Source organism: Ictalurus punctatus, chromosome 2 (genome assembly GCF_001660625.3).
Source record: "Ictalurus punctatus breed USDA103 chromosome 2, Coco_2.0, whole genome shotgun sequence".
NCBI classification, from domain to species: Eukaryota; Metazoa; Chordata; class Actinopteri; order Siluriformes; family Ictaluridae; genus Ictalurus; species Ictalurus punctatus.
In genome coordinates, this window is record NC_030417.2 from 10701527 (window position 1) to 10729121 (window position 27595).

The 27595-nt window shown below is 41.3% G+C and overlaps 2 protein-coding genes across 4 annotated transcripts in view; one reads left to right on the plus strand and one right to left on the minus strand.

Moving 5' to 3' along the window:
• Nucleotides 1-22067, minus strand: part of sesn1 (sestrin 1) — a 63300-nt gene extending 41233 nt beyond the window's left edge. Inside the window, exons 1-2 of one of the 2 annotated variants that reach the window (XM_053687647.1) lie at nt 21918-22067; nt 21087-21467 (exon numbers count right to left, since the gene is read on the minus strand). In XM_053687647.1, coding sequence (XP_053543622.1) covers nt 21087-21419 — 333 coding nt within the window. In that variant the 5' untranslated portion in view covers nt 21420-21467; nt 21918-22067. The remainder of the gene's footprint in view (nt 1-21086; nt 21468-21917) is intronic. The other variant, XM_053687640.1, reaches the window with a different exon arrangement.
• A 3695-nt stretch (nt 22068-25762) lies between these two features.
• Nucleotides 25763-27595, plus strand: part of cep57l1 (centrosomal protein 57, like 1) — a 6797-nt gene continuing 4964 nt past the window's right edge. The window contains exons 1-2 of one of the 2 annotated variants that reach the window (XM_017493040.3): nt 25763-26040; nt 26561-26729. In XM_017493040.3, the coding sequence (XP_017348529.1) occupies nt 26020-26040; nt 26561-26729 (190 nt within the window). In that variant the 5' untranslated portion in view covers nt 25763-26019. Of the gene's footprint in view, nt 26041-26560; nt 26730-27595 lie in introns of those variants that run through there. The other variant, XM_047152171.2, reaches the window with a different exon arrangement.

Consider the following 27595-nt stretch of genomic DNA (forward strand, 5'->3'; position numbering starts at 1 on the left):
ACACTTTGTAATTTACTTGACATAAATGTTAAATAATGTCTCCTTATATAAAGCTGCATCATATCAACAATTATACAGGTTTGTTTGTTAAACAACATGTTTATTAAAATCTGTTAAAGTGGAGCATAATTTAACAAGGACATTTTAGAACAAGCGCATTTGAATCACTCTCAGAGTTGTTGTTAAGGGAAATCAATTTGATCAGATATGAGAATTCAACAGCTCTGTGTTATAAAGCAGAGGGGGAAAAAATCATAATAAATCAATACAAGGCATAACCAAATAGCCAAAATAATTGCTGCAGGTACATTATTAAGTAGCTAAAACTCACTGTTGTGCTACAGAGGCATTATCAAAGCAAAAGAATGGCTCAAATGCTGCGAATAAGGAAGAAAAACCTCATGAACTGACACAGAGCACGGTCCATGATGTAAGTACGGCAGTGTTAAAAATGGCAATACGAGTCCCTGTGAACAAGCCGTTACTATAGAAACAATAACGTATTAAACGTATTAACGGTAGATAATGTTACACCCGGGTCTACTGTTCGAGCTGTGCAGTTATACAAAACCCTTCTGGCCAATCAGATACGAGAATTCAACACGCATTATTAGCTACTATTAGAGGTGGACCGATAGTGGATTTTACAGATACCGATAACTAAGTTGTGTAATACCGATTAATCAACAATAGTTTTTAATGTTGATACTGAATGAAAACATAACACTGAAAGTAAAATATTGCTGAACTTTATTACAAAAATAACCAGGACTAACTGCACCATGAAAATGTACTGTACTATTTTAAAAGAAGTAGATATATAAATATTACTATATATTCACTACTAATAAATAAAGTAAATAAAAACTCAAATCCAAAATGGACCAAAAACTAACACTCCAAAATAACAAATAAAAATAGAGACGTCCAAAATGAATCAAAAATCACTTCAAATAACACGAATAAATTAGTCAGCGATAGTTTTTTTTTCACCTCTAGAGGCCGCTCTCGTGCTGCATAACGACAGCTGACCGACTCACTTACAATTCATATAATACTGTCATCATAGTGTACTTGTTTATCCAGTTATAGTTACTTTTAACATCACTTGTGTTATAACAGCTATGAGCAGTCGCTCCCTCACCGGCCTCCCGCTTTCTCTCGCTCTCGTTGCAGAGTGCTTCAGCCTCAACCATTATACATTTTGTCAAATTAAAACTTTACTCTTGTAAAATCTGACTCTTCAACGATGTGGCGAATCCACCATACTGTCTGTTTGTCACTATACAATCGGTACCATAATAAAACTAGCACCTTGAAATAAATCTGATTTGCCTTACAGTTAACATTACTACCAGAGCTGCTGTTATACCAAATTAAATCAACACCTTCTGAGCACGCTGATTAGACCGTTCAACCCAGCTGTAGTAGAAATATTGATTAACCTCTGGACACGGCTGCTACGAGTTGGCGAGGAGCTAAAAGCTGCGACCGGGCATACTTACGGTTGCGCTATGTTTGTGTTAGTGACCGCGTATTGACTAAGATAGTCCTATCTGTTAGATAACCCACATCTCACACACATTTATGGGCCTGCCTGAATCGACTGGAGACTGCCATCTAATGGAACTGGCGACACTTATACGTTACATTAGCTATGTTCAACATTATATGCTGCTCTATAAACAAACAAACAAACATAGACTACGTTTACATGGACAGCAGTAATTATTGACCTTATTCTGAATAAGACAATATTGTGATTAAGGTGTTTACATGAGTCACTTTGAGAAGACTCCTTTCATGTTCCTGTTTTACATGTTATAGAACATAGATCGATTAACAGTACACGTCATTACGTCCCCACACCACGGTGTCCGACGTTTCCTACAGAATTTCACGTATCGACATACAGTTCGTCTTCACTATGGTACTGTATACAGTTTTGGATGTTTCAGTTTTAATTTTATGAATGCTTCAAGTGCAGTTAATTATTTGTCATGCTGTATGCGCAAAAAGACGACCGCTTGAATTTTTATTAGCTTAAAACCTGGTGCTGTCGTGAACGCCACCTCTTGCCGTTGTCTTCCTTTTTCTTCTCCGCTGACATTTCCGTGTGCGTTTTTCTTTAGATTTCGGTCTCGTCTCCGGCCCTGTCTTGTGATTGGTTTGATTCTTATTCGTTCCAACATGATTTCAGTTCAGCACCGATTTGTCTTTGTCTCTTCGCGAAGTCTTGCCAGTGTTTTCGACAAGACGCGTTGACAAGTGCCCTGACCCGTGCTACTTTTACTCGTTTTCAATAACCGTAATAAACACCATGTTGATTTTGTCCTGCGTCAACACACAGAATACAGAATGTAATTATCGTGATTATTCACAGTAGTGCTTATATCGAGTTGATGTTTACAGTGGCTTAACCAGGTTACTTGATTTCTTCCACTCCAGCATTGGTAAACTATGTCTTCATGGAGCTTCTTCATCACATTCATCACAATAATGGGGTTGCAAAAGTCCTAAAACACATGCATTCGCCCATAATTACAAACTATACAATGTTTTATGACTGTTCTGCCTATATATATATATATATATATATATATATACACGCACACAGTTGTGCCCAAAAGTAAGCACACCCCTTGCAGAATCTGCTAAATCTTAATACTGTTAACAAAATAAGAGCGATCATAAAAATCCCATGTTGTTGTTTATTTAATTCTGTCCTGAAGAAACTATTCCACATAACAGATGTTTACATATAGTCCACAAGACAAGATAATAGCTGAATTTATAAAGATTACCCCGTTCAAAAGTTTACATACCCTTAATTCTTAATACTGTGTGTTTGTTACCTGGATGATCAAAGACTGTGTTTATGTTTTGTGATAGTTGTTCATGAGTCCCTTGTTTGTCCCGAGCAGTTAAACTGCCCACTGTTCTTCAGAAAAATCCTCCAGGTCCTGCACATTCTTTGCTTTTCCAGCATCTTCTGCATATTTGAGCCCTTTCCAACAGTGACTATATGATGTTGAGATCCATCTTTTCACACTGAAGACAATGAGGGACTCGTACACGACTATTACAAAAGGTGCAAACATTCACTGATGCTCAAGAAGGCAACACGATACATTAAGAGCCAGGGGGGTGTAAACTTTTGAACAGGATGGTGATCGGTGTAAATTGTTATTATTTTATTTAAATATCTTTTTTTTTCTTCCATTTAGTTCTGCCCTTCAGACACTAAATAAGATGGTTACATGTCTCCCAGAAGACAAAATACTAACAATTTATATATAGTGAATGAACATCAGCAATGTCAGAGCAACGGTTAATCTCGTTATTTTTCTCTCTCCATGTTCAACTATAAAAGGCATGCAGGAGAAAGGAAAAAAAACATGTTATGTTAAGTGTTATGACAGAGGCAGCAACAGAGACAACGAAAGGCAGGGGTGTGGAGACGCAGCCAGCGTATGCACTGTTCAAATAAAGCTTCCCTGTTTTCACCCAGCATGAAAACCAAGACGTGGCAGACAGCCAATGTGTTTTCATAAACACATCAATCATCTGAACTGAGCGGCATTTTACATTCCTTTTTTTTTTTCGGAAATTCACAGAACAGCGACTTATATTCAAGGAGCTTGAATCACTGCGTGTGTTTCTGAAGGGTTTGATGATGCACGTGCATCTTGTAGGTTGTGTTTGTATGTAAAGTCTGCCAAGAACGCACAGGTCTGTTTGGCCATTTGGACCCTGGTGACAGGAATTTCTGGAGGAAGTACTAAAGAACCGAATGAAAGCTGAAGGCGCGATAAAAGAAATGCAGTATAAATTGCACCCCCTCCCTCTTGCCACATTTGGGACAAAACCACAAACAAACCTCTCTCAGTTTTTTTCCTAGAAGTTTTTGAATCGAATCCAACATTTGAGGCACTTAAAATTCTCTAGCCCACTCCCTCTCCCAAGTGCTTGAAATATTCTCTTCTTTTTTTTTTTTTCTTCGCCCCTCGCACAAACACATTCTAGCGGTCTGGAGGTGTGTCTGCTCCGAGCCAATCGCAATACAGCAAAGCTGTGCGCTTTAGCCAATGGGAGGCCAGCAGGGGGTGCAGTGATAGGCATGTGAAGACCACAACTTGTTTTGCTGCGTATTTTTCTCTCCTGCCTATCCCCTTCCCTCTCTCTCTCTCTCTCATTCTGTCTCTTTCTGATGATGTATTGCGTTAATGTAAGGAGCATGAACACACCCTGGACTCTTGCCAGTATTAAAGGGGGCTCGTTGGCAAACAAGACACACACACACACTCACACACACACACAATATGCAGTTATTCAGTAAGCCAGTCAGAGGGTGGGGTTAGTCCATAACTCTAGCTGAAAGAACTATTTGTACTGAACAGAAGCAAAAACACCTGGCCATGATGTCCATTAGAGTCAGTACAAGTGCGCAGACATGCACACACACACACACACACACACACACCAGTGGGACATCTATTTAAAAAAAAATCTCTCTCATAAGGACTCGATTCATTTATACACAAGCTGTAATACAAATACTGTGACAGGAAATGAAGCGCTCCATTAATTCTGATTAATTATTAACAATCACTGTTTATGGCGCTGACAAAACAGAAATCCTTCAAAGGTAAATGCCACTGAATTATTAACCAGTGGGTACAGGTGGAACAAGTGAACTCCATTGCGTGAATGGACAAAAAAAATTCTAATTTAAATTTAAAAAAAAAAAATTTTTTAAAAAGTTTTTAAATAATTTTTTACTTTACTGAAAGTATTGTTTTGGACAAAACCAGACTGTTGAGTATAAAAATGCCTGGACTGAGACAGAACATCACCGAGTCACAAAGTAGGGGTGGACGATACTACTGAACGTTCCCAAACGTCTTTCCGATTGGGATCGTTTCACACACGGAGAATTTTTATTTTATTACATGTAAACTGCAGAGAAACAAAAGATCCAGAAAGCCTGGCCGGTTTAAAGGAGCTGTGACACAAACCAATGAAGGGGAAGAAAAAAAAAAAAAAAAAAAAGAAAAAAAAACACAGCTAATGAAGATTTGCATATATTTGCATATAGTGTAAACAGCAGTGGGTGCTGTGACGGTTGATCCAGTATACCAGCTCTTCTGAGTGCACCTTTATAACGATTCAGACGACGTCTATCTGAGAGAACAATATACAGTAAACCTCGCCGAATGAGATTTGAAGGCGCAGGGGTGACAAATACTTGACTGATACTCAAAATAATACTGAAACATAGTAATGGAATATAATTAATGACACTGAATACTAGTCGTCAAAGCCAGTGGATATACGCGATACTTAGAATGAGCTGAGTTTAGCCTCCGATCGTTCACATCCAATGCATTCTAAATCGAGTTCATCGCGAATCCGTGACCTTCGTGTGCTACTGAGCAGAGTTAGTGCTAGAGCTGTGCAAGTGTGTTTGAAGCCATAAGAGATTCAGTGTAAACAGTAAAAATGTTTCAATATGCTGAAGTAAACAAATCGTCTATAATCGGTTGGGTTTTTTGTGGGGGGGTGGGGGGATGGGGTTCTTTACTGGATTCTTCCACTTTAAAGTAAGATTTTGACATGTTATCTATAATTTTTCCTCCACTGCAAAAGACAACAGGGAAAAATGTCTAAATTGTCAAAATAACAGATGGCGTGAGGGGAATGCATTAAAAATGGCGTCGCTGAGTCATGCTTGGTGTGCTGGCGTGGCTGTTTATCACCATCTCACGTGTAGGGAAATGTCTTGAATGGCTTTTTGATACCCCGGATCCCGCTCTTTCTAACATTACGCATAACTGCCGTTAAACCCATGGCACGTTCCCGGCAAACCCACAGCCGTATGTACGGCGGTATTGCAAGAAGTTTCATTTTATGGTAAACGTATCAGGGTTTCGATGAGCAGTAGGTAAACAAATGGGATTTCAACCCCTCCAATGTTCAGCAAATTAATAGATACCACACGTCAGTGTGTACATTTCCCAACCTTGATCAGTGCGTGCGATTTGTCTTTTCGAGCCCGTAGTAAATCAAACGCGAATTATACGGTCCCTTTTTAGGCCGCTGACCCACTAACCCCAGCTGTGATCCGTCATCGTGGCTTCATATTCCAAAGCAAGCTGATGTCTATGAATGAACCTGAACATCTGTGTAATAATCTGGTATTTATATCTATATATAACTGACAAAAGATACTACAGGAAGATCATCTTTACACGCCTGGATCTGCGAGTACGTTTGGAAACGTCCTAACGTCCTCCTCAAGCTGGCCAACTAACTACTCGTAAACAAGCTCGTGTTCGGATTTCAACGGACAGAATGACTTTTGCACACACACACATTCTGACTAATCAGAATCCATCCAATAGGAACGAAGCGTTTATAAGCCACACCCTTATGCACAGCGATGATACAAGAAAAGGGAGTTTCATTGCTCAAGAGTGTACGCAATGTATATACGGACGTACAGTCACTCTGTTGCTCGTAATCATTCCTATATTCTCTGCGCTCTGTTCATTACTCAAAGTTCAAAACCTGCTGATGGAAGGGTATAAAAGAAAAGAAAATGACCGAGGGCCAGCTGACCACGTCGTTGACTCGGCTAGAGACGACATTTCCGCGATCACTAAAACGGTCGCTAAAAATACCGTCCGAAGGCAGACGCTCCCATACTCCCGTCTGTCAGTTAGACACACCACTGAACTTCTGGCACATGAACATAAATTAATAATAAGAGGTACAGAAAAGAAAATAATAAATAAATAAAAACTCTGTTCCTTCACGTGTTTGCTAAATCTAGGTTATGGCCAGGTAAGAGTTTCAGCTTTTGCCGAGTTTCCTCAAAGGTTTATCATTTCCAAACAAAATGCTGTAACATTCCTGCGCAGCATTCATGATAATGAATGACAGGCCTTTTGTCTGTTTGTACTGGTGCGTATCCAAAATCAAATACAAAAGCCCTCATACATGATAAGGGGTTGTTTTTTTTCTCTCCGTTTACATTGGCGCATATCCCAGGAGAAAAGCTGTGCAGTATCATATGTCGGTTCATTTCTGAAGGGCAAACTGTAGCAAAAGATTAAAGCTAGGTGAGGGTTAGGGTTAGTCTAGAGCAGTGGTCCTTGTTTGGGCGGGGGGGGGGGGGGGGGGGTGCACGGAGTGATCGGAAGGGGGGTGCAAATTGTTTTCAAGAAGATAAAAATAAAAAAACACAGACAGCGCATCATTCGGGGACTTGGTGTATTTTATTTCTTTTCAAATAGAATGCGTATAAATGAAAAACCCCGCGTTCCCTCTCCCTCTGTATTTTCTTTTTGCTGGGGAGAGGCGGAGCTTAGCTGCCTTTTATCTAGCTGTAAGTGCAGACCAGTGTTGACAACTTAGCCACTTTTCAGACCCCAAATAAAACCGCCTAGTGACAAATCTAGCGACTTTTTGGACAAACCTTAGCGACTTTCCAAATGTCACCAGTACTGTCCTGCAAGCACGAGGTCTTGCTTTCGTGCTGCACTCTCACCTCTCTCTGCATCTGCTCTATTCAGTGACAGGCTGAGAGCCGGAGATGTCATGGATAACGAGACGCGCCCTTCGTCCCTATTTACATCATTCATGTGCGAATGTTTTTAGAACCTAAGACGAATAGAATGCAACATGTTTTACATGTAAAATAGTCCACGTTATTACAGTCTAGTTCTCTTGTTCAAAGTAGTTCTAGTGTTCAGAAACATTTTTGACTATTCATGTTCCATACTTGTCCGTTATATAGTTTTATAAAAGTTAGTTTTATTAAAAAAAAAAAAATTATATAAGTTATGAAAAGTAATTTAAAAAAAAACAACTACAAAAACACAAAATAAAATAAACAAACAAACAATCTATCCACTTATGGGGGAGCGGGTTGCTTTAATTACAAAAGGTTGAGAAGCTCTGGTCTAGAATACTCCGTGACCAAGCTATAGCTCTGAACTAGATATAATTATGTACCACATGAAACACACACTGATTTAATTTCCCAGTAAATGCGCATATAACTGTATAAAATGGCACACTCATGGTTTGCCCAATTTGGCTTGTAGCCTAAGTGGTGTGTGTGTGTGTGTGTGTGTGTGTCACTCAGTAAGAACCAACATGCCAGTTTAGAGGAGAGTCATTAAGTTTGTTTAAACATCAGACTTTGAAATGATGACTTGCGGCATCTTTCCGTGTCTCACTGTAATCCCACTAAGGTTGTTTTTTTTCCCACTCCATCTCTCTCGCTCTCTCGCTCTCTCTCGCTCTCACATACTTTTCCTTCCATCACATACTGCAGTTCCACAGTCCCCTGCTGTTCTCTTCGTCTCAGGCCGTGGCTGTAGCCCTTCCCTCTGGCGTTACACAATGTTCTATATTGTTTCCAGGAAAATGCAGATGTTTAGATTGAACGCTGATGTTCACTTTGTCCCTGCTGACAATGAGCAGCAGCAGCAGCAGATGGAATTTTGTACCTTGGTTGCTCACACACACACTCAAGACAAAAGATAAACACACACACAATTCCTCTCTTAGTTGATGTGCTAGGTTCCTTTCTCCAGCCTGGCTCTGAACTCGCCAAGGTATCACATCATCGTCAGGTTTCTATTTGCCGTAATCTCACTCTCAGATAATACTTAGCTGAATCAAAACACGCTGTTGCTTCACCGTTTCCTAACAGGAGTCCATAACAGGAGTAAACTCGTATACAGACCGATATCAGATTGTGTAATAACGTGGCTCGTACAGCACCTGTCATGCTGTATTTCGCTCTGCATGAAACCACACACCAACAGACTGACACTAATCACCTCGGAGCTAATCGCCGTGTTCCTTTCATCATGTGGTAGGAGTCTGGATTCCCAGAATCAGCTTCGTATCAGCAGGCTTTTCTCTGTAGGGAAAGTTCAAAACATTTCGGCTGAACATTGATGTTTTTGTGCTCGAATCCCGAAAATGCCACGGCGGCTGTCAATCATGCCACGCCAACAAATCGTAGCCGTTCACGGAAAACAGTGTTCCGCTAATGTTCACCTGATTTTGGCTTCAGGGAAGCACGTCTTTGCCGGTTGGCCGGTTTTGTCGCTAGAAGCGGAAATTGGTCAAATGATCGAAACCATATTAAACCACGCTCGTTATTCGGCACACGTAACACGCACTCCGCTGTATGCGATCGTGTAGCATTAAATATAGTATGTATAATGTATTCTGGCGACATTTCTCTTTAAGTGCGCGACCGAACCGTTATAGGTAGTGCGGGTACATCACGGATCACGGGTCAGGTGATGTCTTTAGCCTTTATCAGCCATTCATTGTCGCTTAGAAACTACGGCAGAGCAAACGCCACAGGTCAGTGAGTTCATGAGACTCTTACGAAAGTGGCCACCTTGTGCACAGCTCGTGACTGAGAGAGAGAGAGAGAGAGAGAGAGAGAGAGCAGACAGCAAGGTATCACAGCGAGTTAAGAAATCAATGCTTGAATTTCTAAGAATGTAGGTGAAATCTGGGAAAAACATCCCCCAGAGAGAGGGAAGGCTAATTTAAGCTTTCTGGAATGCAGTTTCTTGTCTAAAGCCAATTAAACAGTAATAATGGACAGTAATAAGCATTTGTGGTACACCATTTTAGACATAAACCACCTCTGTGGCTACGTTAGACGGGTGAAGCTCAAGATTTCACATTATAAATAGTTCATTTTCACACATCGGCTTATTTTTAAAACAGTCGGTTTGACAGCTTGTCCGTTTCCATTTCGCACCCCTACGCTGCCATTTCCTTTTTTCAGTTTTCACTTCGCGTTTTTTTTTTTTTTTTGGTGGTCTTGCATTATACTGCACATAAACTATATGCTCGTGTCTACTTAAGGAACGTTATGGCTTCCTCTTCGTTTCTTGGTGTACGTTTGACCTCACAGGGCACAGGGCGCCTTGTTACAGCTTTTTACCCTGTAAAAAGGGTCGGACGGGGGCTTGGACTGGACCGAATCCACTCTTTCTGCACGACCCGGCTCTCAGGAGATTTGCTTCATCAGGCTCTCGGTCATCTGACTCAACTGGTGGACTTCAGCATGACTTAGTGTTCCTCCAGCATGACTTACTCCTTCAGTGAAGCAGGAAAATCAGCTCAATCCAACTGACAATTCGGTCTGAAACACGCGCGTGGTGTTAAAATGCACTGCAGATCAATGCGTTTAGAAACAACAAAGAGAAAATAATCTCACAAATTGATTCAACTGAACTTGGACTGTATGAAAACAGCAATGGCGTTATGACCGTATGTATTGTATTAAAGCACAAACGTTACCTGGTGTAGTAGATACAATAGTATTTCGGTCATTTTTAAATGCACACTAAACTTACACACACTATCCACTATGGTGGTAGAATTTATAGGTGGATATTTTATGTAACCGCCCCCCACCCCCCACCCCCTTATCTCCCTTGTCCAATTCTCACCCACTTAATCATACAACAGCTATCAAGCAAGGAAGGGTGAAGGCTAACACATGCATGCAATGAAAAATTCATTGAAATATGTACACTGTTCCACGTGAGCAAACTGACTTCGATAAGCACAATTTGTTTCCGCACAGCCAAGATGATTTGATCGTGTACAGTAAATCTAAAGGCCTGGAATAAATCACCGCAGTGACCCGAGCTCAGGATTGAATCCCCAGGACCCTGGCTCTGTGAGGTGGTGACGTTACGTACTATATTGTTGTAATCACGTTAATTTAATACTATAGTCGTTTCTTTCTGTCAGCGTAGCTGGATCGTCGTGTTAATAATACATGTGTTGATCGCACTCGTGTACACAGGCACGTTAATTCAACTGAGTACATTAGATACTTGCTTAAATTACGCTTAGTATAAGCAATGAACTCATGCTTTGACGAGAACATTTGTACGTAAACGTATGTGATTTACACGCCGAAAATGCTCGATTTTGCTGCCGCTTTTTTCAAAAATTTGCACAGGTTTTTTTTTGTGCTTTTTTGTAGTGGAAATCGCAATTGCACGAAAGTCTTCCGAAGCGACGTTTGTTGGTAAACGAGACCTTTTAGCTGTTTTGCTGAATGCCTGCTGTGATTAAGTCACATTACGCATCTCGGCCCAAATCTGCGGTGATTTTGAAAAAAAAAATCATAATCAAAATTCATATCTGCGATCGCAAAATCAAAGTCCTGGAAGGACTGATAAATATTTTCTCTTAAATCTGACAGACGACATATGGATGTTCAAGCTCTATCTGCCCTCTTCTACATTCATGAGCCAACATTTTGTTATTATAACGGGGAAAAGTTTCATTGAAATGATCTGTACATTAATACAATGCAGGGCCCCAAATCTAGAAAACATCTATTTTTTTTAAATTGATCGTTATGAACCGTTGTTTCATTTACGATTCCAAGTCATGAAACCCGATATGACTTTTTGAGGTCGGACTTTCCAATGAATCCATTCTTATTGATATTATTTTTGTCTTAAGGCTGACTACGGTATGACGAGAAAAAGGCCATGGAATGGAATATCCATGGAAAGCAACACAAAGACATAGACACTCCTTTCTTCAGAATGCAGCCTAGACATACAGTAAAGCAAGACTGGATGTCAGATGTAATTACTTGCTCTGGTGTTAGACCGGTATCACAAGCGTGCATGTTTTTCCATCCCATCCTAAAGCCTTCATCTGACTGCATGTGTAAAATGACCTGAGTCTCAAGAAGTTAACCGCTCACAAACACACACACACACAAACAGAACTGTGCTAGTATTCGGGTCAGTCTGTGGAAATTTCCGCTGTGGACCCATGCGCTCGGGGTCGCGTTTTACCACGAAGCAACATCGCCCCCTGCTGTTCACTTCTCCAAACTGTGACACAGAGAAAGTGGACATAAACATGCAGTGTGGACGCTACAGCGACATAATTATCACAAATGATCATTTATAAATCTGATCAATTCCAAAATACCAGGCTCTGGCCGTTTGGAAAATGTCAGAAACTGTTCCAAAAACACTCTTGTACTCAAACAACAAGGATCCTCATAACAACATCCGTATCCCAAAATCCTATCCGGTATGAATTCTGGAAAATGATGAGCTCTACACCCATTCAAATCAAATGAATCAATAACAGATGGGCTATAATCTGATCCTCACACGCAGCATGGCACTACACAAGGCCCTCGGCGCTCCCCATCTCCCTCTACTGCTCTCTCCGTTTCGTTTCCCTCTCTCGTTTCTCCATCTTCTTTCAATATTTCCTTTCACACCATTCCTTTGTCTGCCATCGTTCATTCCAGATGTACTGCCTGCAGTCTTCCGTGCTCTCTCTCTGTCTCACTCACTGTTCATTTCATTCCTTTCCATTTCGGACGGTACATTTGATCAGACTGACAGGAGTGCGGCTCTTACAAAAGGGTTGGAAAAGCTATAACTACAGCAGCACCAATACAGTATTTTACAAAAAAAAAAGACATCTTAATAAGGGATCTTAATAATCTACACTATTATAAGGTTTTCCGATAAGATTATGAATTTTATTTGTTCAGATATAATCTTATTAAGCTTACATCTACACATTTTTTACTCATTTCAAGCCTGAAATAGTCTTTTAATCGGCATGGTCTTAATCTATTAATCATTTCAAAAATATTAAGCAATAAAGACGAAGATGCGTAATAGAATATAATAACAACAACAACAACAACAACATTTCAGTTGAAAGCTTGACATTAGTATAAATGACAAGAAATCTTATATTTGGTGTGTTGTAATCTTATATTTGGAATTATTAGATAAATTTGACTATATTCAAGATTTTTTCACTTGTTAAGATGTCAGGTTAATAAGATTATTTTTTTGCAATGACGCCACAGAAATTCTTGCTATCTTTTATCAGTACAATGTCGCTGCATTCGGTTCAATTTATGAGACGAGGAAATACTGCTCCAGCCTGTTCGGGTTAGATGGGTTGTGTTGGTATACAGCAATCTTCATTCGTGCAAAAGATTCTTAATTGGACTGGGGTCTTGGCTTTGACTAGGCCATAACAAGACTTTTACAATGTTTATCTTTAAACCAGTATAGCTTTAGCAATATGTTTACGGTCTTTGGCCTGCTGGAAGATGAACCTCCATCCCATTCACAACTCTCTGGCAGACTGAAACAGGTTTTCCTCAAGAATTGGCATATATTTTGTCCCATCCATCTTTCTTTCGATCCTGATCCAGTTTTCCAGTCCCTGCCGATGAAAAGCAGCTCCACAGCATGATGCTGCCAACACCGTGTTTCACTGTTTGAATGGTCTTCTCAGGGTGATAGGAAGTGTTGGGTTTGCGCCACATATAGCGTTTCCCATGAGGGCCAAAAAGTTACGTTAATCTTATCTGACCAGAGAACCTTCTTCCATGTGTTTGGGGAATCTGCCACATGCTGTTTGGCGAACTCCAAACATGTTTTCTTTCTTTTTTTTCTGGCTACTCTTCCATAAAGCCCTGCTCTGTGTAGTGTACAGATTAAAGTGGTCCTATGGACAGATACTCCCATCTCCACTGTGGATCTTTGCAGCTCCTTCGGTGTTATCTTTGGTGTCTTTGTTGAATCTCTGATTCATGCCCTCCTTGCCCGGTCTGTGAGTTTTGGTGGGTGTGGCCTTCTCGGCAGATTTGTAGAGGTGCCATATTAGTTCCATTTTGTTGGAATGAATTGAACAGTGCTATGTGGGATGGGGGTCTGTGGGCAGCTGTGGCTCAAGTGGTAGAGTGGGTTGTCCACTAATCGTAGTGTGCCCACTAATCGTAGGGTTGATGGTTCGATTCCTGGCCCATGTGACTCCACATGCTGAAGTGTCCTTGGGCAAGACACTGAACCCCAAGTTGCTCCTGATGGCAAGTTGGTGCCTTACATGGCAGCTCTGCTACCATTGGTGTGAGTGAATGAAAACCAGTGTAAAGCACTTTAGAACTGCTAAGGTAAAAAAGTGCTATATTGGGTTTGTTTTGTTTTTTTATAACCCCAACCCTGAGCTATACTTCTCCACAACTTCTCCTTGGTCTTCATGTTGCTTGTTTAGTGGTGTGGCAGACTCAAGGACCTTTCAGAACAGGAGTGTTTATACTTGCATCATGTGACAGATCATGTGACACTTTGATTGCACACGGGTGGACCTTAATCACCTAATTATGTGAAGTCTGATTGGAAGTTAACTGGTTGGACCAGATCTTATTTAGGGACTATATTGTTAGGTCCATTATTGTAATGCAACAAAACAGGGGAAAAAAAAACAAGGGGGTGAATACTTTCGTATCGTTTAATAACGATATATTTAGATTTTAACAACAAAAAGAAGGAAATTCAAAGTCAGTGGTTTAATAAAGTGGTGTAATTCATCATATCCTTCAGAAATCGCCCCTACTTTGGCCCAAGTGCATTGGCATACAATTCATAGAGCTTCCTAAGGATATGTCTCTCTCTATCCCACTTCCGCCCTCCAGTGAGCCACCGACATCAAAACAAACACACCACGTTGGCTTTCTCTTTCCATGGAGGCTCTCGGTGTCACTGCACTTTCCAACTCTTTTTTTTTTTTTTCCTCTTCTAGAGTCCATCGTTCTCTATTCTAATACCAGTCTCTACTCTTACTGTTTTTTTTAGCCGGGCAGTAATGCCAAGCATCCAAAAGACACACACACACACACACACACACACACACACACACACACACACACACACACACACACACACACTATACTGACCCCTACAAGCCTTACAGCTATTTCTAGAACAGAGAAATGGAAACGCTTTCATCTGCAGTATCAAATGCAGGTCAGAAGTTCAGACGAAGAGACACTTTCACGCCCCCTGTGTTCAAATACCATCAGAAATAATCATCAGGGTGGGGTGGAGGGATCACCCACAGTAAGACACTCATAGACACACATAGTGTTTATTTGCAGATAGAAGCTACTGTATATAGGAGGTGCGTTTTTCTCAGATTAGAACTGCATGAAGCAGCACGAAGTGTCGAAACATACCCTACGCAAATGCAAATAACAATATCCGTCCGAAATGTTGCTACAGCACATCAGTGTGCGTTCTTACTGTACATTACTGTTTGAATGTTTCCAGTCGGGCTAGGATAGACATACCATCCTTACTTCGGGACTTCCTTCCACCTTTTCTTGGCTCGAGCAAAAGTGTCCCGAAGCCGTTTCCATTTTCTCTTTTTTTCAGAACTAACGGAACATGCAGTTTCTTGCCAAGGATTTTCAATTGGTGTTCAGTTCAGGAGTGCGGAGCTGATGATGTACCATATCATCAGACCTGTCATGGAGAATTTTCCGCCAAGCCACCAGAGCGCACCGTCACCTGAGTTCTGAACCGCTTCCTCGGTGGTCATTCCAATTTCATGCTCCCAATGTATACTGTATGGCCGAAAGTATGTGGACACCTGACCATCACAGCCACACTATATGGTTCATCTCCAAACTGTTGCCACAAAGTTAGAAGCACACAACTGAAGACTAGAATGGCTTTGTATGCTGTAGCATTACAATTTCCCTTAGGACTAAGAGGCCCAAACCTGTTCCAGCATGGCAGTGCCCTTGTGCACAAAGTGAGCTCTGTGAAGAAGGACATGGGGTCTTACGGTTGGAGTGGAAGGACTCAAACTGGAGCTGGAACTGGAACTGGAGCCTCCTCACCCAACACCAGAGCCTGACCTCAACCTCACTAATGCTCTTGTAGCTGAATGAACACAAATACCCACAGCCACGCCCCAAAATCTAGTGGAAATCATTGTTATGAATAACATCTTTCCAATGTGTATGTTTATTAAAGTGCCCTTGGTGATGTATCGGTCACAGAACTTTCTGAAAATCCTGAAAGCCAAACCCCTATCTCCTGTCATGAATCAACATGAAGAAATGTGTTTTCTTCTTTCACTCCGAGTCTGACCTAGATCTGTGTCGACATCCACTCATACACACACACACGATACAGTGCCTTGCAAAAGAATTCAACCCCCTTAAAAGTAATCATTTGGATTCCAAATAATTGTTCCAGACAGTAATTTATTTTTTTTTGCAAACTAATATGCTCGTACAGTAAATTTTCAAAGTCAAACTTTTTTTATTTGTTAGCAGATCTCCAAAATAAATAAATGTAAAAAAAACCACACACACATATATACGTGTGTATATACATATGTATATATGTATATATTGTATGCTGCTTGTATAAGTATTCAATCCACTGAGACTTTGCTCCATGTTCTTCAGGTTAGTGAGATGTTCCTTCACTGCAGTTTTCAAACAAACATTCTTAATGGGGTTCAGATCTGGACTTTGACTTGGCCACTTTTTGTTTCTAAACACTCCCGTGTTGCTTTGGCCTTGCGTTTCTCCCAAGCTTCATTTTTTTTAGCAGACTGAAGCAGGTTCTCTTGTAAGATCACTCCATATTTTGTATTTTGCTCCATCCATTCTCCCTTCAATTTTGACAAAGAAGCCCAGGTTCTGAGCATGAAAAACCATCCCCAGAGCATGATGCTGCCACCACCAGGTTTCACTACAGGGATGGGGTTATGTTTGTACCACACATAGCACTTTGAAACCTGCCAAAATACAGTATCTTGATCTTGGTCTCATCAAACTAAAAAAAAAAAAAAAACATTTTCACTGGGTCACTCTCTCTCACTCTCTTGAGCAAAAGTTTAGTTTCTAGCCACCCTCTCATACAATCCTCAGTCATGCAGAGCTCTTGTAATGGTTGTCTGGTGCACCTGCACTCCACTCTCAGCCACTCTGTACTCTGTAACTCCTTCAGCATGACTGTTGGCCTTGCTGTAGCTTCCCTCGCCATTTTTGAGGGACGGCCTTGTCCAGCTGGCAATTAGGTGGTGTGATGCAGCTTCCACTTCCTCGCTATTGATCCAACAGTGCTAGATGGGAACCTCTTCGATACAGTTTTACACCCTAAAGTTATGACATTCTGTTACCTTATCTTCAACTTCCTTAGAATGCTCCTTAGTCACTCCTTTCCTTCAGAATAACAGTCTCTTCAATGGCAGTTCCACTGATGGTGGGTTTCGGTCAGAAAATAGGAGACGTTTATGGCCAATTCCTCGTTCGGACAGCATCGTTAATCTTGAGCTTGCGTATCCCAGGTTGGGGGGGGACTGTTGTGTGACTTTCTTTGCTTGTTTTTCTGTTGCTCCTCCCACTGTTCACTTTGCAGGATCATGAGTGCCACCTGATCATTGTTGCAGCTCATTAAGGAGGCGGAGGGAGGAGTATAAAAGAAAAAAGAGTTCTCTAGGATGGATGAATGGATGGACAGACAGACAGAGAGACAGAGACAGAGGCAGGGCGAGCTCGAACCCCAACCCAATCCCTATGGCAAGCTAGCGCCTTCATGGCAGCTCTGCTACCATAGGTGTGTAAGTGAGTGTAAGTGTGTGTGTGAGTGAGTGAATGGGTGAATGAGAAACAGTGTAAAGTGCTTTGGAACCGCTAAGAGATATAGATAGAGAGATAGATAGATTAGATAGATACATAGATAAGAGAGAGAGAGAGAGAGAGAGAGGGATAGACAGAGATAGAAAGATAGATAGATAGAGAGAAATATTATATTGATAGAGATAGAGACAGATATAGATAATAGAGAGAGATAGATAGATAGATAGATAGATAGATAGAGAGAGAGAGAGAGAGAGAGAGAGAGAGAGAGAGAGAGATTGATTCTTCTAGAGACTGTAGTCGGTCAGTGCCAGTGCTGTGTTATGTGTGAGCATGTGTTGAGGTGAAACTCTAAAAGTATCCTGTGTGCTGTCTGCTGGTCTCGGTGCATGTGTCTCCAGTTAGCGGTTTATACACTGACTGTGCAAGAGCTGATTTAAGCGTTCAATGTGTTCGCTACTGTTAGACAAGGCTTATCTTGTACACAGTGTATATAATTATAAATATCCTAGAGCCGGCCACATGCCCCTGGTTTTTGGTTACTTTTCCTTTGTTTTTGGGTGGAGTTTATTGTTAAAGAGTCTATGGTGTATGGAGTATAAGGAGTATCTGTAGGGAGTGGGATGCCAGTTTATTTGAATCTTGTTTAGGACAGGTAAGGTGTGTCCAAAAGCCCATAGGAAGAACCTCGTGTTTGTTGTTTTGGCCGTTTCCCCTCCTGAAGCTTTTGTTCACCTCCCACCATTTGTAAAGAAAAAAAGAAAACTTTTACTTTGCTACTCTTTTTGTTATCCCTTAAATCTGGTGTCTCTCTCTCTCTGTCTGTCTCCTTCTCTCTGTGTCTGTCTCTCTCATTCTTACTCTCTCTGTCTGTCTGTCTCTCTTTCTCTGTCTGTCTCTCTCTCTCTCTTTCTTTGTCTCTGTCTGTCTCTCTCTCTCCCTGTCTGTCTGTGTCTCTCTCTTTTTCTCTGTCTCTGTCTGTCTGTCTCTCTTTCTTTGTCTCTGCCTGTCTCTCTCTCTCTCTCTTGCTTTCTGTCTGTCTGTCTCTCTCTCTCCTTGTCTGTCTGTGTCTCTGACTCTTTCTCTCTCTCTCTCTCGCTCGCTCTTTCTCTTTCTGTTTGTCTGTCTCTCTGTCTCTCTCTCTCTTTCTCTGTCTGTCTGTCTCTCTTTTTGTCTCTGTCTGTCTCTCTCTCTCGCTATCTGTCTGTCTCTCTCCCTGTCTGTCTGTGTCTCTGACTCTCTCTCTCTCTCTGTTTGTCTGTCTCTCTCTCTTTCTCTTTTTCTGTCGGTTGTCTCTGTCTGTCTCTCTCTTGCTTTCTGTCTGTCTCTCTGTCTCTCTCTCTTGCTTTCTGTCTGTCTCTGTCTCTCTCTCTTTGTCTGTCTCTCTCTCTCTCTCTTGCTTTCTGTCTGTCTCTCTCTCTCTGTCTGTCTCTTTCTCTTTCTCTCTCTCTCTCTCTCTCTCTCTCTCTCTCTCTCTCTCTCTCTCTCTCTACTTTTTTTTGTCTCCCTCCTTTCTGACCCCTGGATGTAGAAAGGGGAACATAACAGTATTTAACATTTAAGACTGATCAAATCTGATCAGTTCTGCGGGGGAATATCATTGCAAGGTATGAATGATTAAATGAACGTGAAAAAGCAAAAAAGACTGAGACAGTAGTCTGTGTATAGCATAGCTGATTACATCACATATAAAACATTAAAAATTAACCAACACAGGAATGGAAAACTAGTATTTCTGGCTGATTTTTTTTTTCTTCGTCTTCATTTCACTGGCCATAATCCTACTGTGTCTATCTGTGCATGTGTGACAACTGTGTGTGTGTGTGTGTGTGTGTGTGTGTGTGTGTATGAGAGAGAGAGAGAGAGAGAGAGAGAGAGAGAGAGAGAGAGAGAGAGAGAGAGAGAGAGAGAGAGAGAGAGAGAGAGCAAGCTGCAGTGAAACTGTGGTGCTTACTAGGCCAAAGTTCATATTCAAATGTTTTTTCTTTCAGTAATACTGTGTAAGGCAGTCTGGGTTTGTGTGATCTCATAAGCCCTCATACCCCAGGCTTCTCAGTGCTTCTACAGTAAGCAGCGCAGGTCAAAGGGTCACATCAAACAAAAGATCCGGAGCGAACATCCTGTCATCCCAAAAACAACCCCAAGTAAAACTGGGAAACAAAAAAAAAAACACCAAAAAGAAAAACAATTAACAGAACAATGCGCCGAAAACGCACTCCGTTTCTCAAAGTGCCGCAAGCTATTTGAAAGAAGAAAAAAAAAAACACCTCAGCTAGCACATTTCCGTTGGGCTGATTTGAGAGAACATTGGCTCGTGTGTGTGTGTGTGTGTGTGTGTGGATTCTGGATGCAGTGAAGTGAGTGTCAGGGTTAATGAAATTACACACTGGTGTTAATTACTGCAGGCGCTTAGGCGAGGCTAATATAGTGCAACAGGTTAACGTAAATATGCCCACACAATGACACATGAGGGCCTAGGCAACTCGTTTCCCCCACAACATTACCAAAGACAAATGGAGCAGGGAAAAAAAAGAAAGGTGACATCCATAGAACTGGGACAGCACATGAATTTTCAACACCATTTTTAAATATATGGCATAAAATTATTCTACATCCTAAAATAGTGCAGACTTTCCTCTCCACGTTAAGGATCTTTGGATCCCCTGCATCATACGTTCATAAGTAAACGAGCATCCTAAACAATAATACCGACTGAAAGGGGCGTGGCTTACACGTACCCGCCGTTATGACGTCGCACGACTATGTAGCGTAACAACTGACTTCGACATGAGCTACTGAAAGCGTGGAAAAGCTGAACCTAGCCATCTCGTGTCATCATGAGAACATTCTGATGCCTAAAAACATCCGAACACACTGCACGGTACAGAGTTTTAGTTATTCCACGGATTTCTGGTTATCCGCTGCTGCACCTGTCAACGTCTGGTAAAGCAGACGAGTGCGACTGATCCTCTCGTTCAAGCTGAACCCCGTGACCCTGAGCAAAACGCACCATGGGAAACAACCCCCCTGCAACCCTGGCAGCGCTATTCTGAGCACTGTCTCTCTCTCACACACACACACACACACACACATGCAAAACACAATCACGATACCAACAAACAATATGAACTGCCCTCTGGATTTAGATGTCAGCAGTCAGGTGTTGTCTCAGCTGGAGGATTTTAAATACGTCTGTAAGGCCAATTAAAGTCATAACCAATTGGATGACTGCTTAAGAATGTTCCACTTAACTTCCTGCATGACACGACACGAATCTGCGCTCACATACAGTGCAACATGCAGTAGGAGAGACTCTGTTCTGACTGGGAAGCTCGGTCGCTTATAACAGTGGGTGAGGTTTTTTTCTTAAATCCAGGAGTTGTGAGGCGTCAACGTGCACCACCATACCACGCCTTTTCCTTTCCTTTCTTATTCTGTTTTAGCTTCAGTGGTCTTTTGCATTATTCTGTTTCTTTTTTTCTTGCCTCTAAACCTACTCTTCCTCAAGCCTCAACTCCTTCTGGACTCTTTCGCTTCCTCTCTTCTTTTCTACCTCCCCCTCCTCCACCCCCATTCTTCTCACCTGTACTCTGCGGAGCAGCCAGACGCATCTTTCCCTCACGTCTTCATAAGGACACCTCCTGGAGAGCATGAGGACACGTGCCAGGATGCAGTTAAGATCTTCAGCCGTCCCAGGCCACGATGATGATGATGTTGTTGTTGTTGTTGTTGATGATGATGATGATGATGATGACGACGACGACGATGATGATGACGATGACGTCTTCAGGATCGGCTTTATACTCTCCACCTTTCTTTCCACCTCCTGCTCGATGTGCTCCATGGCTGCGTCTCTGGAACACGAGTCCCGGCTCGCCAAGGCTTCCCACGCTGCCGCTCCGTCTCTCACATCCATCACTGACTGGCACTGGGGGATTCTCTCAAGCTTCAATTCTGATGGGAGCTGTGCATAAATATTATACAAGAAAAAAATGTCTGTATGTGTGTGTGCGTGTGTGTTGCAAACCAAGCTTATGTGCATTATATCCTGAAATATTATTTGCCCAAATGCCCCAACATTGAACATGACCCTGCTTTTGTTTGTTTGTTTGTTTGTTTGTTTGTTTTGCAGGAGCAGACACCTCCCATGCAATCAATTGAAGACTGACAGCTCCATGCTAAACTGTCAGATTAACTTTGCTAAAATATATCATTTAGAGATATGCTTATAAAGTCCTATGTTAGAGAAAACATGCATGAAGAACGTTCTGTAACTATTAAGTTGTGTGTTATGCACGGCTGGTCCATTTCCTCACCTTATTATAGTACCATAACTACAATATGTTTTTAAATAAAACACACATAATCATGAAAGCTTCCTTAATTAATATCCGTCAAAGCGTCCCACACTTACAGTACTGACATTGTTTCTTGTCCCGTTCTCCGTTTTGCGGTCCAGTCCCCGAACAGCAAGCGTTTCAGTGTCTCTCTGCAGGACTAGTTGAGTAAACACATGATTGACAAGCGTGTCCGCGAATAGCGTGCCAGATAAACACGGATGGGCGGAGCCGTTCGCAGCGTACACCAATCAGAGACCTGATAAGGCGTTGCTCGAGGAACGGAAGGCGGACGTGTGGGGATTGTAGTGTACACACTCTTCGGTCCGCATACCAGTGAATGCAGCTTGGGAAAACACAAAAACCGCATGTACCGTCATCCAAAGTGATCTTGCTGTGGGGATCAGAAGCCCCGCCACCACTTGTTTATCAGAAACCCAATAGCCTCGTTTACCTCAAGTGTGCACATTACATCCTAATGAATTCCCTCACAGACACGCTTACATTATTATGAACACAACAGCAGCACAAAACGCACAATGACATATTCCCTGTTTATAGAATTCGCATTACAGTTGTATGACTAGCATTCGAAAACGATTCATCCAGATTCTTAGGTCTGTAAACACAAGTTAAGATAGAAACAACATTCATCATGCTTGTAGTAGTGGAAATGATTCACTATGACCTACAACGCCGTCCACTGTACACATGTTCACTAACCACTTCTAAAGCATCTTTTCCTGAGTGTTTGATTTTTTTCCAGAGAAACATGAAGTACGTGGACACCTGATCATCACACCATGTGGAAGCTTTCCACAAAGTTGGAAGCACACAATTGCACAGAATGTCTTTGTAAAGAACGCTGTAGCATTATAGTTTCCCTTAGAACCCATTCATGAAGACGTGGTGTGTTAAGGTTTGAAGAAGGTAGAAGAACTCGAGTGTCTTGCACAGATCCCTGACTTCAACCCTACTGAACATCTTTGGGATGAACTGGAACTGGAGATTCCTCACCATCGCCTGACCTCAACCTCACTAATGTTCTTGTAGCTGAACGAACGAACTGTATGCGCACACATCCTCACAGACACGCTCCAAAATCTAGTGGAAAGCTTTCCCAGAAGAGTAACAGCAAAGGGGGATTAAATCTGGACTGGGATGTTCACCAAGGAAATTTTGATGTGATGGTGAGGTGTGCACGAACAGTACTTTTGGCTGTGTAGTGTATTTATCAAAAATCTCCTCTTTCCCTAATGTGGCCTGAAACTGAATGTGGAATTGTTTCAATTCAGTGCTGAAATACAAATCGATTACTATGAATCATTCATGTGTATCTAAATATAAATATATACATATGTAAATATACCAAAAAATGGTATTTATATACAATATTGACACATGTATATAAAAACCCAAGGATACATACATACATATATATATATATATATATATATATATATATATATATATATATATATATAGAGAGAGAGAGAGAGAGAGAGAGAGAGAGAGAGAGAGAGAGAGAGAGAGATTATGTACATACACACTGATCTGTTTGATTGTTTCTATTGTCTTTATTTTTCTTGATTATTTTTATTTTATATATGCCCTGTGTGCATGGAGTTTGCATGTTCTCCCAGTGCTTCGTGGGTTTCCTCTGGGTACTCCTGGTTTCCTCCCCTAGTCCAAAGACATGCGTTGTAGTCTGATTGGCATTTCCAAATTGTCTGTAGTGTATGAGTGGGTGTGTGAATGTGCCCTGCGATGACAGGGGTGTCTCCAGCCTTGTGCCCAGAGTTCCCTGGGTAGGCTGCAGGCTCCCTGTGACCCTGTGTCCAATAAGGTACAGAAAATGGATGGCTGGATGGACTACTTCTGACGTATAGGTAGTTATGGAAATTATTTTCTTTTCTTTGATGTTACTCCTCCTACTGCTGCTGCTGTGTCAACTTGGATTTCACCTATGGGGGATCAATAAAGGTGTATGTTATCTTATCTTATTTACCTTTTCAACAGATATAAAGTGTGACATGTCCAGGCAATATGGCTACCATCACCTGGACATTTATCAGGGTTATTTCTCACCGGGTGTCACTATACATCTTAATAACTAAGATTTTGTCCAGTACTCACTTTACAGTATCAATAACATAATAATTCCTCATTTGTAAAACTAAGGATTGATTAAAAAAAAAAAAATTGTTTTCCATTGTTGTTAGACCCCAACAAAGCCCCCCCCCCCATTTAATAACTTAAATTTATTTTGTAAAATGGATTGTCAAGTAATGTTGTTTTCTTTTTAAAAGGTAAACTAATTACATGTAACAGTTCAGCCATAATAAGAACAATCACTGGTTAAAAAACAAAACAAAACAAAAAAAACAACAACAACAAAACATTGCCAATTTGATCTGAATTAGTAAAAGCAGGAAAGAGCCGTTTGGGAGTTATTTTATTATTTTATTAAGATTTCCATTACACACAGTTCGCAATGACACATTTTGGGAGCCGAAGGAGTCGACTCTTATTTGTGAGCTGAGTCAAATGAACTGACTCACAGAAAAGATTCAGAATTTCCATTACACAAGGTTCACAATGCTATATTTTGGGAGCCGAAGAAGGAGTCGACTCTTATTCGCGAGTTAAGTCAAATTATCTGACTCAGAAAAAATTCGGAATTTCTATTACACACACGGTTCACGATACATTTTGGGAGCTGAAGGAGTCGGCTCTTATTGGTGAGCTGAGCCAAATGAACTGACTCACAGAAAAGATTCGGAATTTCCATTACACAGGGTTCACAATGCTATATTTTTGGGAGCCGAAGGATTCGACTCTTATTGGAGCTGAGTTGAGTCAAATGAACTGCCACACAGAAAAGATTTCCATTACACACAGTTCACAATCATACATTTTTGGAGCCGAAAGAGTCAACTCTTATTGGTAAGCTGAGTCAAATGAACTGACTCACAGAAAATATTTCCATTACACACGGTTCACTATCAGTACGTTTACATGCAGTGCATTTACATGGACAACAATAATCAAATAATAACCCGATTAAGACAATACTCTGATTAAGAAACTAGCATGTAAACAGAAATTTTTACCTAGCCTTAATCCGATTAAGGTCATACTCGAAGTAAACACAAATCGAATTAAGACGTGTAGAGTATTCCTGTTTTAGTCGCATTATCAACGTGTATTACAGACATGTAAACACCTTAATCACACTATTAACGTCATGTGGGAGTTTTCACCGCATTTTCCGACAGGACACGTATACACACGGCAGTGCTCAACCGTTTGACAGCAAACAAGAGAGCACGGCTGCGTCCGAAACCGCATATTTACCTACTATATAGTAGGCGAAATACATGTATCTCAGCTACTATATAATAGGTAAATACGCGGTTTGGGACGGAACCCACGGCTTCAAGCAGTCGTCTATTTGCACGTACAACATGACAAATAATTAACCGCACTTGAAGCGTTCATAAAAATTAAAAATAAAAACACCCAAAGCTGTATACGGTACCATAACGAAGATGAACTGTATATCGATACGTGAAATTCTGGAGGGAACATCGGATGGCGTGGCGTGGTGACGTAATCACGTGTACAGTTAATCGCTATACGTGGTGACGTTAATGTTCTATAACATGTAAAACAGGAACATGAAAGGAGTATTCTAAAAGCGACTCATGTAAACACCTTAATCACAATACTGTCTTACTCAGAATAAGGTCAAAAATTAGATTACTGCTGTCCTTGTAAACGTAGTCAATGATACAGTTTGGGAGCCGAAAGAATCGGCTCTTATTGGCGACCTGAGTCAAATGATCTGACTCACAGAAAAGAATCAGAACTCCCATGACACCGTGCGCAAGCGGAACTGCTTTTAACGCGGCAGAGGAAGAGGGAAATTTAAAACTGTAGGCACTATCAGTGTCAACAACAGCTGTTAGTGGAACGATCCTAAATAGTGCACTGCTTCCTGTACACGCACCCTACGTATCCATACGAGAAGCCGTTCCGGCTTACCCTATCTAGTGCACTTGTATCAGAAGCAGGACGCCATTTGTTCAGCCTGTGTAATCGCTACAGAAGGAGGGCGTCTCAACCTGGAGTTTACTGCAGTGTAATACAGCGAATACACTGCGTAATTAATCAATAATGGACCATTTACGAGATTCGGTAAATAAACAACCACTATATTAAAAAAAAAACAATCTTCAGAATGCCTTTTTTAAGTTGCAACGCTTGTGATAGCAACGCATGAAAGACGGTTAGCTTTAGCATCGGTAGCTAGCGCAGCATTATGTTAGCTAGCACACAACGTAAATAATATATAATATATTTAATGCTAAATGAAATATTTCGTCGCTGATAACTGATATTAGCATAATAAGTTATTGCACTGCCTTACCACACGTATTCACTGGTTAGCTATATAACTAAATCGCTGTTTATAAAAGTCCCTTTGTGATCTCTTTCTTCTTCATAATAAACATTTAGCACCGTTAGTGCTACTGTTATTATAATTATAATAATAATATTTTCTAAAAATGAGTCATTATTGATCAGAACATGATGCTGGAGCTCGTGCACAAGCACTTTATATTAATGACTTTGTGGGACTTTTAAGCTTATTAGGAATGCTGTAACTCGGTCAGAAGTAAACAGGGTCTTTTTCTTCCCTTTCTCTCCATTTTAGTCCTTGTGTCTGGACTCTCCATCCAAACACAGCTATATTGGGAGCTTTTACGCTCCTCCGGACAGGATTCCCTCCCAGCTGATGGTACAGCACCAGGTCAAACCCAGCAGCACCCTGGTGAAACCCAGCAGACTGACACAGCACACAGTGCCCGACTCCGGCAGCAGAGGTGAATGAACTGAAGTGATGCATACAGACAAGGAACCTTGTTGAATCTTGGGTTGTAGCTTTGTGTGGGTCCTGGTTTTGTAGCGGTCCTCCATCTCTTTAGGTGCTTGTGTGACTAGAAACATTGCAAACCCTGAAGACTGGGTGAAAGAATCACACCTGTCATCTAACCTAACCTTCTTCATATTCCTATCCATATTACTATATTTACATGTGTCTTCCAGTCTTTCTTTCTTCCATCAATCCATCCAGCCATCCAGCCATTCATTCATGGTCTCCAGCCATCCATTCAGATATCCATTCATGCTCTCCATCCATCCTTGCATGCATGCTTTCCATCCTTTCATCCATTAATTTATGCTCTCCTTCCAACCATTCATGTTCTCCATCCATTCATCCATGCTCTCCACCCATCCATCCATCCATCCATCCATCCATCCATTCATGTTCTCCATCCATTTATCCATGCTCTCCATCCATCCACCCATCCATCCATCCATCCACCCGTCCACCCATGTTCTCCATCCATTTATCCATGTTCTCCATCCATCCATCCTTGCATGCATGCTTTCCATCCTTTCATCCATTAATTCATGCTCTCCATCCATCCATCCATCCATTCATGTTGTCCATCCATTCATCCTTGCATGCATGTTCTCCATCCATTCATCCATTTATCCATGCTCTCCACCCACCCATCCATCCATCAATCCATTCATTCATGTTCTCCATCCATTTATCCATGCTCTCCATTCTTCCATCCATCCATCCATGCTCTCCATCCATCCTTGCATTCACGCTTTTCATCCATTCATCTATCCATCCATCCATTTATCCAACCAGGCTCTTCAGTCATCCATTTCTGCT